Below are 13,636 nucleotides of genomic sequence, written 5' to 3' on the forward strand. Positions count from 1 at the left end.
CCTTTAAGGTTTATTTTTATATTCTTCCACAACACTGTATTGAATAACTATTGTAATGTCCACCACAGATTTCTCAAAACAGCTTGGTAATAAGCTGATGATTCAGTCTTGCCTGAAGTTGTTGTATTATTCTGGCATTGTTAATTACAAATAGATTTCCAGGCATTCTTTTTCATTCATCGGCTGATGTGTGCAGTTTTTCTTTGTTTTTTTTTTTATTGAATAATTTTTTCTGCTGCCATTGTTTTCCTTAGATTAGCTTCTCAATTCCAAACAATTTTAAGATTTTATTAATCAGTTTTAGAAAGCCATTAAGACATAAACAACTATTCTAAATGAATGCCTGCTCCTGTCTTTATTTAAACCCTGTCTGGGAAATCGCCCGTAAATGTTTAAAATATTTTATTAATTGTGAGATAAGGTCATAGGTTCATTTTAGTCTTGGTGTATAAATGTCTGAAATTTAGTTTTAGATTTGTACAGTGTGTGTGAGGGACTTTTAGTTTGGAATATCAGCAAGGAGCAGATGTTGTTTGTGATTATCTCACGTGTGCACTGGCGTTTGTTGAATATGGAATATCAAATATCCACAATTACTTTTACGTAGCGAAGAATGTTAAATTATCTCCAGCAACACATGCTTACAAATACTTGGTAAAAAATATATAAAAAAAATCGTAATATCGCGTTACTTGTATGTGTTGTGTAAGTTAAGTTCTTAGCGAATCGGCTAACAGCCATCGGATCCCGGACAGGTCAAATCATAAAGTGCATGAAGGGATTTTAAATGGTGCGTTCTGTCACTCAAATCCATTTATAAGACTGAAATGGCTGTCAGGATGGCTTTGGTTGGAGCTTTACGTTTTGTGGGCTCCAGGACGAGTGTCGTTAGTTCACAGCGACTGCTCTGCTCTCTCGAGAGAGGACGAGGATCATCTGGCAGTGTAAGGGTGAGAAGACTCACTTACTATAGTTTAGCAATGACCTTAGTTTACTGCTGGTCATGCTCACATATTTCTTGTCACTGCGCGTTCTAGTCGTGAATGAATGAATATACCAACACCTAGAGATCTGCCCATCCAGACATCACGAAGCAAGCATGTGTATTAGGCTAATAATCATGTTAATTTTGTGTCATAGGTACTATATGATGGAGAATGCCCAATATGTGTTAAAGAAATTAGCTTTCTTCAGTTTCTTCAGAGAAACAGAGCAGAAAAAGTAGATTTTGTGGACATTTCACTGCCAGAATATGACGGGACAAAATATGGAGTCAGTTATGAGATTGCAATGGAGGAAATGACAGTGATTGATACGAATAACAAGGTGAGTGATCAGTTTTCCTCTTTTATCATGTGAAAAATCTCAATAGCATTGTGTTTCAAAAGTTTTTTTATGCAAGTATTTTGAAGTATTCAGATATTTGTATGGTGTTTAATTTCAATACATGTCATAATACCTGATCAAATATGTGATTATTATCCCTCAATGCTACTGTTTCTCCTGAGGGCAGATTCATCGTGGTGTGCCAGCATTTACAGTCATGTACAGTGCGGTGGGTTTGGGTTGGCTTGGATGGTTCATCTCTCTCCCACTGATCAGGCCTGTAATGGATCGCGCCTACGTGATGTTTGCAAGAAACAGACTGAAGTGGACCGGCAGAGAGGGCTGCATCACTGGACGCTGTGTTAAAAAAGAGACATAAGGGTCAGAGCACTTTAAAAATGGACTCCATGCTATAATATCATGCCAATGGATGTATCATTAAAGGGATACTTCACCTCTGGAAAGATGAATGTGTATTTAAAATGGGTCATTTATGTAGAAGAAATGTGAACTTATTTTTGAATTTGGAGCTTTCTAGACTGAGAAAAGCCAGAAAATGTATTTTTGGCTTATGTGGATGAAAGACAACAACTCCCAGAATGCACTTGCTTCGCTGCCCTAGGAGGCCACTCTCAAGCCATGCCTACCGGTAAGAGAGCGCAGTTAAACAAAAAGGCTAGGCTACTAGTGAGTCTCCGTGACGAGTCTGCCCGGGATTTCGAGATCGCCCAAAATGTCCGGGATTCGGCTTTTGCGTTCTACAGTCGCCATTCATTATGTTTACTGTGGCGAGCAGGACGAGGCTGAGGGCCGTGGGAGAACGGCGCAAGGCCGGTGGCGTGATTACTGATGAGCGGCACCTGTGAGACGCACCGGTCTCGTATCTCTCACGGAGGAGCGGGAATTTTCTTAGCAATGTTAAAACGCACATCAACCGACCACTTGTTTAGCGTTCATGTAAACTTTACATTCAGATTCACCAATCGGAATGAATTCAGTTAGATTGAAACAAAAGGTGTGCATGTAAACAATGAATGGCGACTGCAGAAAGCAAAAGCCGAATCCCGGATATTTTGGACGATCTCGACGGCCGGACCTGTCCGGGAAAAAGAGGATGGTAACCCCTACTACTCAGCTTTCTCCACAGAACAAGAGCCTGCTAGCTTAGCTTCCAAAAAAAGATGGCTGACACTATGTGTGCATTCTGTGAGTGAGATCCCACCCTCTATGGGCAGGTTGAAAACATGCGGGACAGCCCCTACTACTGGCTGTAGTCTTTAGCCTCTGGCCAAAAAATCCTCCGATGACGCAAAATGACGATTTTTGCGTCATCAGAGGAATTTTTCCAGACAAAAAATACATAAATCTCTCATCTCGGGGGGATATGAGGGTGGAAAGCACGGTAATTCGAAAATACTACAGGTTTTCTACTAATACAAAGCTTAATGCTAAATCCTGAAGTATCCCTTTAACACGTTTTGTTACTGTAAAGCTTACTTTTTTGCATCTAATATTTAAAAGAGTCTGAATGTAACTGTAATATCTATATGCACTCAGAACAAATTATCTTTTATTAAGATCTTTAAACTTTAAAAAACAATGTGATATCTGTATATACAATAAATTAGTCAGAGTGTTGACACTCGGAACAACTTTAATGGTGTTTTTTCTAAATTTAGACACCTCCTGACTAGTCATCAAGTGTTGGGATGCAGGAGGACAGATTGTGCTTTAATGAGGAATGGCCAGGGGTTTGGTCAGCACTTCTTTAAACCGACCAATAGGGTTTGAGTAGGGCAGGATTAAAACCCACAACAGAAATCAGTGTAAACACCACAGGAAATAATCCAAGCAATATATGTTTTGGAAGGAAAGTGAGCATTTATTATTCTCCTTGAAGTCAAGTTCAGCAGAAGAGGAGAAAGCAAAAGGTAAGACAAAAGACAAAATACATTTAGTTTGTTTAGGGCTTCAAGACCTACAAGTCACCCTCAAGGTTAAGTCTGGTTTGTTGATTTGGAATTAACTTGACCTTCTGTCTAGGTGAATATAAAATGCTTTTTTATGATGACTAGTTATAATCATTGCTTAAGTTGAACATTTTAAACATTGAAGCCCCTTTAATTTACAGAATAGTCATAATAATAACCATTTCAGTTCATGCTGGTTCACAATGCATCTTAAATGTATTATTAAATGTTAAAACATTAACTAAAATTTTATTAAATGCTGTAAAAGTATTGTTCATTGTTTGTGTAGTTAAGTAATGTTAACAAATGAAACCTTTTAAAGTGTTACCCATTCAAATATGTATTGCTTCTTAATATTATTTATTATGAAAATGTTCCTCATTTCACTATTAGTGCAGTTCTAATTTATGAATATAGGTCTGGGAATAGATGCAAAATTTTGTGTAGCATTTCAATTCTCAGTTATTTATAATATACATAAAGGTCAGCCTTGTCACAAAACATTAACAAACTCTTAATGTTTTACGCGATGAAACAAATTACAAAAGAGAATGCAGTCGTTTGGTCTATTGGTGACTGCCTTTCATTTTAAATAGAGGACTTGTTGATTCCGTGTGACCAAGTCTAAGCACGTGGAAATTGACATGTGGAACTGAATGTACACATCGTGACGCAAAGGCCTGTGCCAGTCCTCAGATCACAACAAAGACAAGTGGCAGTTCTCTTCTGTCTGTCACGTGACAGATAAATATGTACTGGAGGTTCATGGAAGTACTAAATGAGCTGCTGCTCTCACCTATACAGTTGACACTTTGGTGTCCTATTTCACAGTTCTGATTATAGTTAGCCTGTTCTTATTCACAGAATTGCTTGTGTATAACATTCACTCTGCAAAAACCCCTTAAGAGGTTTTTGAATTAAAGGCTTCAGGGATAGTTCACCCAAAAAGGAAAATTAGCCCATGATTTACTCACCCTCAAGTCATCTTAGGTGTATATGCACATTCTTCTTTCACACGAATACAGGCGGAGTTATATATAATAAAAAAAAAATGGCCTGGCTCTTCCAAGCTTTATAATGGCAGTGAATGGCCATTTCTGTTTTGAAGTCCATAAAAGTGCATCCATCCATCATAAAAGTGCTCCACACAGCTCTGGGGTACGGTGGCCGAGAGAGCTCAACGCGCTGCAACTGAAGAAAACACATGCAAATAGAAAAACACCTGCAAATTAAGAAAACATCTTCATCAGTTTCACAACACATGTGTGCTCCAAATACTCACAACACAACCAAATACAGAAACGCGCTGCAAAAGTTCACAACACAAACAAATACAGAAACGCGCTGCAAATAGGACAGAACACAACGGAAATGTTTCCGGGGAACCCAATAAGTGACGGACCCGGCTGGGAAGTGCTTACAGCTGTCTACTTTTATTATTATTTAATTTTTTTGCAAAACATACAGAGATGACACGTTTATGACATACAACTTTGTATACAATATACAAAATGTATTTACAATATGTTCAATGTCATAAGAATACCAAAAAGAACAATGAGCTGAAGACTAAAATAAATAAATAAATAAATAAAAAAAGAGAGAAAAAGAACATGAGAGAAAGACATTAATCTATACATCAGTTACATTGTACACATTTTGTCATGTTATGTTAAAATAAGTTTCATAAGAAATGTTAGAATGCAGCTAGGGTCCAAATATGAGACGGCAAGTTTTAAAGTTGAGACACTCACACACAGATATAACGCATATTTTAAAAACTTTGTTGTATAAAATGTATATTTATTTGCAACAGTTATGTTAACAGCAATAATACTATATTTCTGCCTGGTAAGAACAGCTATTCAGCTGATGGACACGCGCTGCGTTGTCATGGGAACATCCCAGGTGAAAATAATGAGGAAATTACGTTGTCTTTCGTTGCTCCCTTCATCCACATAATGGCACACAAGTGCCCCGCTCCCTCCAAAGTGCCCAATTCAAGGGCTCTGCCGTCTGCCCTTTTAAGAGAGTAGGGCATAGGTAAAGCCAGAGAATGTCTAATAGGAAGAGAATTGGCACTCTCTGCTTACTTCCGGGTTCTGGATTGGTTGCAGTAACACGTCTCTATCCATGCGGGGGCGCTCGCGAGCGAGTGCAGAATGAATGGAGGTCTATGGCGAAAAACCCACAAAATCCACTTTTGTCAGGATATAATTTTTTGTCTAGTAATTTGAATGTTGTATTCGAAAGGAGATGCAAAGAAATTACACATTGCTGGGTGTTAGATTTTTTAGAGTCACTTATTTGGTTTAAAAAGTCTTTTAAAATGTCAATGACGTCAGAATGCTGACGTCATTAGCAGAATGCTAGCGTGTTATGGGCAACAACAACTCAACCTGTAAGAAATCGAAAAGAAATAAGTACTCGTTCATTCAACTTTCGACCTATAACCCATGTTGAACTTGCAAAACCTACAATAAAATCTGAGATTTCTCAACGGCAATCGGGTGAAAGAGACACATTTAGCCGTATAGCCCCATTGACTCCCATTCAGTCTGCACTCGCTCGCGATCACCCCCAGTGGAATTCTAATGGAACTGCAACCAAAATCAATACAATGGGGCTGAATAGGGAGTGCCAAGGCTCTCCGTAGACGGGCTCTGGTAAAGCTCACGAGCAATAAGCACGTCCCAGCCGTCCGTCCGTCACTTATTGGGTTCCCCGGAAACATTTCCGTTGTGTTCTGTCCTATTTGCAGCGCGTTTCTGTATTTGTTTGTGTTGTGAACTTTTGCAGCGCGTTTCTGTATTTGGTTGTGTTGTGAGTATTTGGAGCACACATGTGTTGTGAAACTGATGAAGATGTTTTCTTAATTTGCAGGTGTTTTTTCTATTTGCGTGTGTTTTCTTCAGTTGCAGCGCGTTGAGCTCTCTCGGCCACCGTACTGGGGGGTTAATAAAGGCCTTCTCAAGTGAAGCGATGCGTTTATGTAAGAAAAATATCCAGAGAGAGCTCAACGTGGATATTTTTCTTACATAAACGCATCGCTTCACTTGAGAAGGCCTTTATTAACCCCCCAGTACGGTGGCCGAGAGAGCTCAACGCGCTGCAACTGAAGAAAACACACGCAAATAGAAAGATGTTTTCTTAATTTGCAGGTGTTTTTTCTATTTGCGTGTGTTTTCTTCAGTTGCAGCGCGTTGAGCTCTCTCGGCCACCGTACTGGGGGGTTAATAAAGGCCTTCTCAAGTGAAGCGATGCGTTTATGTAAGAAAAATATCCATATTTAAAACTTTATCAACTAAAATAACTAGCTTCCACTTAAGTGTAAAGCGCAGCTTATGCGAGTAATGCGACGTACTGCTGATATTTACGCCATGACGCACTACGCTACTTCTGGCATCACAAGTTGCGTAAGTTGCGCTTTAGGCGTAAGTGGAATCCGTATGTTCGTTTGGCCGGAAACCCCAGGTGAAAAAGACGTACTATTAAATGCATTAAAATGTACTCGAGTATGTTTTTAGTACAATACAAATATACTATAATGCATTTTTAATACATTTAACAGTATGTCTTTTTCACCTGGGGCTAGTTATTTTACTTTACAAAGTTTTAAATATGGATATTTTTCTTACACAAACACATCGCTTCGCTTCAGAAGGCCTTTATTAACCATAGTCTTCCTAAAGAGGCATTCAAGTTGACTGCCTCTTGTTTTCATAGCATGTAGCTCAGCATTAAACCACGGCGAGGAGTGGGACGGGGAACAGACCTAGTCCTAATTGGAACATGCTCATCTAAAACATCAGCGATAGCAGAATGGTACATATCACGATATCAAATATCTTAGATGGACATGGTGAAATTAAAAACATCAGAAATAGCAGACGAAGCAATAGATGCAGCAAACGTATTAGCATTAATAACAATGATCTTACGATAAGAGATGGTTATATTGTCAATACATTTAGTTGGAGAAATTAATGGAAAATCAAGTGTAATAAGCTTATGATCAGAGATAGGGTTAACCAGACCATTGATGGAGATATCATTCAAACCAGATGTACCCTTTATAACCTTAGAAGATCGTACTGACGACATTGTGAGTTGGTAATTTTAATAGCTACATTATCAATTAGTAAGTCATTACATGCTGTTTGTTTGCTTGGATGGCCATCTAAGAAAATGATTAACATGAGTCATATTTAAAATGGTAAGTATTAATATTTAAAATGATACAGTAAAAATTTAAATAAATTACCTCAATTATTTCAGTGTTTGCACTCAATTCAATGTGCTTGTGTTTTTACTATACATATTTTTTAGCAGTTTTTGTGTTACATGCACACCTTCCTGTCATATCTGACATACCAGAGTAAATTCAAGGTGAGAGATTTATGGATTTATTGAGTCTTTGAAGTAACTTCGCCCTCAGTGATAATGTGAAACAAAAACACACTTGAACACACATACCCATGAAATATGTATATGCAGTTTTGGTAGCGCTTTATTTTACAGTCCTGTCCCCCGTGTACATACCATACATATTATAGTTATTACAATAACTTTATTATATTTCATTCCAGACGTTCCATGATTCTGATTCTGTTGCCAAAGCTCATCCGGTCCTCATTCAGATCATCTGCTTGGACACTGTAGGCACTTCATTGATGGGTTGGTACCTTGACAAAACATAGGTCACTTACCTGGGGTCAAGGCAGCTCTGGTAACTGTGCAAGATGAAGTATCTCCTCACAAACATCAGTAATGTGTCTCACCTTGTCAGGAGTATCGGCTCCTCACCTCAGTCAGCAAGGAGAATTCCTCTCAAATCACATAGATCAATAAAAACTAAGAGACTTTTTGGAGCAGTTAGCCGTAATATGAAATATGAGAATGGATTGGGATGTACCATTTATACTCAACCTCCAGTAGAGAGACATTCAAAGCAGAAGCACCCATTGGAGTTTATCAGAACAGCCGGGCTACTTTTCGGCTGCATTTACTTGGACTGAGATTAGGAGAGTCTTTTAATCGTCTCTCCCAACACATTAACTTGTACTTTAAGCAGAAACGGGTCTCTGTGATAGATTATGGGCACATTGAGTTGATATCTTCAGTGCAGGAACCATTTACCAGAACTCAGAGACGAGTTCAGAGAGAGAGACGCTCTGGAGAGTCCAGAACATTTATGGGGACGCCTTCTATTGAGCAGGTCCATCAAACATCCTCAGATCAACCCTTGACCTCAGCCTATCCTGGACTACAGCTGTTCCACATCAGCTCCTTGGCAAACAGATTTGGGGAGACTTACAACTATGTGGCCAATCACATTAACTCTGTATTCTCTCGAAATCCAGCTGAGCAAATCCATGTGGAGGTATCACCAGATGATGGCTTCAGAAGGTCTAGAAGCAGAAAGCGAAGAGTTATGGGTAACAAAAGTGTTCCTTGTTGGGAAAATGAGCAAACACAGCAAAACATTAGTTTGGGTACAAGACCAGAGATTGATAAGAATGTATCTAGTTCCTGTGAAGAAGGATACCTTCATTTTGCCAGTCACATCAATCGATACTTTGGGGCAAAAGTAGCAGATACTGTTGAGGAATCACCACGTGTTGATCATCAGTTGTCAAAGACTTCAGTCTCACTGGACCCTCTAAACAAAACTAAAGACCCTACTTCACTTCTTCAGCCTAAATCCCCGGGCTTGTTCCACATGAGCAGCCTCGCCACACGCTTTGGGGAAAATTACACTTACATGGCCAACCACATTAATCGGTACTTCAACGGATCTGCAGCTTCAGAGAATGAGGAGGTGGGTAGAGAGCTACACACAGAAGAACGTTACAGAGGTTCATCTGAGGACATGGTGAGCCAGGAAAAACCAGTGCCCTTCTTTGAGTGCCTGTTGAAACCCTCAACTTTACCTGGATTTGTGGGCAGCTACCTGGGAATGGGCTCTAGCAGGCGTAGTGACCATACAACTGTAACAAGGAGCCCAGAGGAAATGCTGGATAAAATGGTGAGTCTTGCAGGACCAGAAATCATAATTTAATCAAACACCTGTACTCAAGCATCTGGGACTCATATGAGTTTCATATGTTCTTTGGCTTTGTGTGAAGACATATAGGACTACTGTTGTAGTTTTTTCAGTCGTCTATATGCCATGGATGCAGGATACATGCCATATCAGTTATCTGCTGATATTAGAGATTTTTTTTTGTCAAGTAAGTTTTATTGGAAGACAATTTAAAACAATTTTTTACAATCTTACAGATGTCTCTTTACCAATAATACAAAAAAAAAAACAATTATAATAATAATAATAATAAAATAATAATAATAATAATAATAATTAATAAAGAAAAGAAGAAGAAAAAATAATAATAAAAAAAGATATTAGAGATTTTTAAACTATTGGTCAATATTAGAAATTAAATTGTTCATGCTGATTTTTTCTATTTAAAAAAAACTAACTAACTAACTCTCATTTAAATCTTTAAAAACATTAATAATTTAATAACACTGTTAAATATAATTGTAGCTAATCTCTAAATTATGAAAAATGCTATATATCGTTTTATTATCAGGTATCAGCAATGACATGAAATAATTTTCAGCCTATCAAATCATATAAATTTTAATATCGGTGCATCCCTTTGCATTTGTCAAAATGTTTTTTTCAAAGTTGTAAATAAAAAAGACATAATAAAAGTATGTTTTACAAGAAAATACTATTTCAGTCTTTTAAAATGTCATGTTTACTTCAATGTGTTACTTGCTGTTTCTTTGTAATAATTTCAGAAATTTACTTGCAATTTCTGAGTGAAAATTATTTTAAAGTAAACATACTACATGTTTATTTAGTGTATCCTGACAGCTTTTGTTTTCTACACTGTATCTAGTCAATGAAATGGATTGAATATAGCAGGAAAGCTGTTTTCTAGGTTTTTAGGAGGAGGAAGGCAGATGAGATGACAAGATTTCTACTGAACAGACTGGAAGAGGCTAGTGTACCGTCATCCATCACTTCTTGTGTGGAGGAACTGAACACTCACCTCATTCAGCACCCAGCATGCAAGGCTGTGGTGTGGCAGGTATACAATACAAGACTCAAATCCATTAAAACCAAAGATAGAACACTATATGTAACTGTAGAAATTTAGATTTTTCAATTCATTTCTTTGATGAAATCTAGGAAAAAACAGCACTGCATCTCCTTAGACGACGCCGGATCTTTTGGATGGATGAAAAACTTCAAGAAGCCATTAGGGAGACTCTTGCTCTGATTGGCTATGTGGATCCAGTCAAAGGTTGTGGGGTCAGAGTGCTTTCCATTGATGGAGGAGGAACCAAGTAGGAAACACCACATTTAGTCAACATGCTCTACAGTTTTTTGCCTGTAAAACTAGATAAATATGATCCAATGTGTCTTCCAAAAAAGCTTTTTAGAGATAATAACATCTGTTTGCAATTTTATGGAATATAACAATTATTAATGGCAATTATTTTTGTCACTCGTATAGAGAAATGTGTTTATGCCAAGATGGCTTTTACTTACAACTGCTTCTTGCATTACAGAGGGTTAGTTCCACTACAAGTGCTAAAACAGCTGGAGGCTCAAACAGGAAAGCGAGTGTATCAACTTTTTGACTATATGTGGAGTCAGCACAGGTAAAAATGCACGACAAGCCTTTATTCTCAAAGTAACACAGAACATATTTACACCACCAATCAAAATGTTTTTTATTTTTTTTAATTAATACTTTTATTCAGCAAGGACAAGGACTTTTATTCAACATTAAACTGATCAAAAGTGACAGTAAATACATTTATAATGTTACAAAAGATTTATTTTTCAAATTAATGCTTGTTTTTTAAACTTCCTCAGAGTCTTGAAAAAAAAATGTATCACGGTTTCCATTAAAATATTAAGCAGAACAACTTTTTTTTAAACATTGATAAAAATCAGAAATGTTTCTTGAGCATCAAATCATCATATTGGAATGATTTCTGAAGGATCATATGACACTGAAGACTGGAGTAATGATGCTGAAAACTCAGTTTTGAATACTCACAGGAATAAATTACATTATAAAATATATTCAAATAAAAAAATTGTTATTTTAAATACTAATATTGTGACATATGGACATATTTTTGATTAAATAAATGCAGCCTTGGTGAGCACAAGAGGCTTACTGACCTCAAACATTTGACCAGCAGTGTACATATAAAGTAAATACTGACTATACTCTGTAATTATGTGTATTATTACATGGCAATATTATTACCATATCTTTTTTATCTCTGTGTTTGATGTACAGGAGCAGTTTTGGCTTTCTTGTTGGGTCTAGCTCATATCTCTTTAGATGAATGTGAAGAGATGTATCATCGTTTTGGGACAGACGTTTTTCGACAAAACCCCCTGGTTGGTACAGTGAAGATGGGCTGGACACACTCCTACTACAACACAGAAACATGGGAGAAGATTTTAAGGTTGGATTTAAACACTCAGTGGAAGTAGAAAACTATACTATATTAATGCCTGCAATGCTTTCTTAACTATTCCCATATGTTCAACATAGGGAGAAGATGGGGGAGAAGATTTTAATTAAAACAGCAAGAGATGAGCTGAGCCCAAAGGTGCATCCAAAATACCGTCTGTCTTTTTCAAACTTACTTTTAAAATCCAGATTTTCATGATCTCCTGACTGCAGATCTCTTCTTACACAGGTGTCTGCTGTAAGTGCCGTAGTGAACTGGGGGAAAAGTCCGAAAGCATTTATCTTCCGCAACTATAACCATGCTCCAGGAAGATTGAGCCGCTATTCCGGAGGATCAGGGTACCGGCTATGGCAGGCTGTCCGCGCCTCATCTGCTGCTCCGGGATATTTCCAGGAGTTCCCTCTCCACGGTGACATACACCAGGTCAGAACAGTCAATTTTAGTCAATTTCAGGACCAAAATATACTTGTATCCAGACCTTTTCCCATTTGTTTTCTCCAGGATGGTGGTCTTATCCTCAATAACCCCTGTGCTCTGGCCGTCCATGAAAGCCGATTACTGTGGCCCAATCAGCACTTCCAGTGTGTGCTGTCACTGGGAACGGGACGCTATGACAACGCTAGAAGAGGGCCTGCAACCTCCACTAGTCTGAGAGCCAAAATCAGCAACCTGATCTGCAGTGCCACTGATACAGAGGGTGAGTCTGGTACCACTATCATTGAATAATTGTACAGTTATTAATATTACATACAATAATTTTACACTTATTATTTGTGCTAAATACACAATTTACAATTATTTAATACTTTAAAAAGTTCTCTTTTGTGTGGAGTACCACCATGAGGATATTTTTCACAGTTATTAATACTACAGAGAATTAATATTCAATCATTAATTGTGCATAATACACAATTTACAATTATTTAGTTTATTTGGATAAAAGCATCTGTTAACTGAATAAATGTACATTTAAATCCTGGAATAATTATTTGTAATTATACAAATAAAGCTAAGAAATATATATTTTCCAGACTACTTACATTTAGCCAGTCAACATGGTGCTCTTTTGTACACACTTGCAAATGCCCTTCACTTTTAAAAAAATCATTTGGATATATTGAGGTGCTGATCTTGTTCATATTGCCATGTTTAGGAGTTCACACTCTGTTGGATGATCTCTTATCACCGAACGTGTATTTTCGCTTTAACCCGATGCTGAGATCAAACGTGACACTGGATGAAAGCAGGCCTGAAGTGCTTCAGCAGCTGCAGAAAGACACACAGCTGTACTTGGACCGGAACCGACCCAAACTGGAACGTCTGTGTGATGTGCTGATGGCAGAGCGCACAGCAATATGGAAAACACGGGACTGGATCGGTGGGAAAGCGTGGGAGCTGCAGCAGCGCTGGGCTTGAGTGGACTTTACTCAGTGCTGACCAGTAATCAGCTGAATGTATTAAAATTTAAAACTACTTACATGTGCATCACAAATTTTATTCTGAAGGGCCATGTTTTATTTTGACAAGTTACAAATCATTGTTAGAGAAGTTACAAATCAAATCAGTATTTCATGTCCAAATATGCAGCCGTGTACACAGCCGTGTTAGAATGAATGTACTGAGAACCTCTGCCATGAAAGCAGATTGCATATGTAAATGTAAATTCTGTATGAATGTCAATATTTAAAGACTTATGTATTTATTTCTTTATTTCTGTTTTTAATTTTTCAGAGGTTTATGTAATTAAATAAAAAATGCACTTTTCTTTGATCAAACTGAAGGGCACACTACTTTGTTTATTTTATATTTCAATAAGATGACAGCAC

The 13,636-nt window shown here is 37.6% G+C and overlaps 1 protein-coding gene and 1 pseudogene across 3 annotated transcripts; both read left to right on the plus strand.

Annotated features, from left to right (window-relative positions):
* The first annotated feature begins 494 nt into the window (after positions 1 to 494).
* LOC311073785 (uncharacterized protein) lies at positions 495 to 2,979 on the plus strand. 2 transcript variants are annotated; one of them, XM_084099742.1, is made up of 3 exons: positions 495 to 944; positions 1,141 to 1,326; positions 1,514 to 2,979. In XM_084099742.1, exons 1-3 carry the CDS (start codon positions 828 to 830, stop codon positions 1,703 to 1,705), a joined length of 495 nt encoding a protein of 164 aa, XP_083955868.1. In that variant the 5' UTR covers positions 495 to 827; the 3' UTR covers positions 1,706 to 2,979. The 2 variants fall into 2 exon arrangements, with proteins under 2 accessions (XP_083955868.1, XP_083955867.1); XM_084099741.1 differs by having other exon boundaries at positions 502 to 950.
* A 166-nt stretch (positions 2,980 to 3,145) lies between these two features.
* On the plus strand, positions 3,146 to 13,588 carry LOC311073784 (calcium-independent phospholipase A2-gamma-like; annotated as a pseudogene). The gene is made up of 10 exons (XR_014609537.1): positions 3,146 to 3,257; positions 7,886 to 9,324; positions 10,250 to 10,399; positions 10,501 to 10,658; positions 10,884 to 10,976; positions 11,630 to 11,801; positions 11,891 to 11,948; positions 12,039 to 12,233; positions 12,312 to 12,507; positions 12,964 to 13,588. The product of XR_014609537.1 is annotated as a calcium-independent phospholipase A2-gamma-like (transcript).
* The last annotated feature ends 48 nt before the right edge of the window (positions 13,589 to 13,636 follow it).

This window comes from Abramis brama (genome assembly GCF_963993115.1).
Source record: "Abramis brama genome assembly, chromosome: 22".
Classification (NCBI taxonomy): Eukaryota; Metazoa; Chordata; class Actinopteri; order Cypriniformes; family Leuciscidae; genus Abramis; species Abramis brama.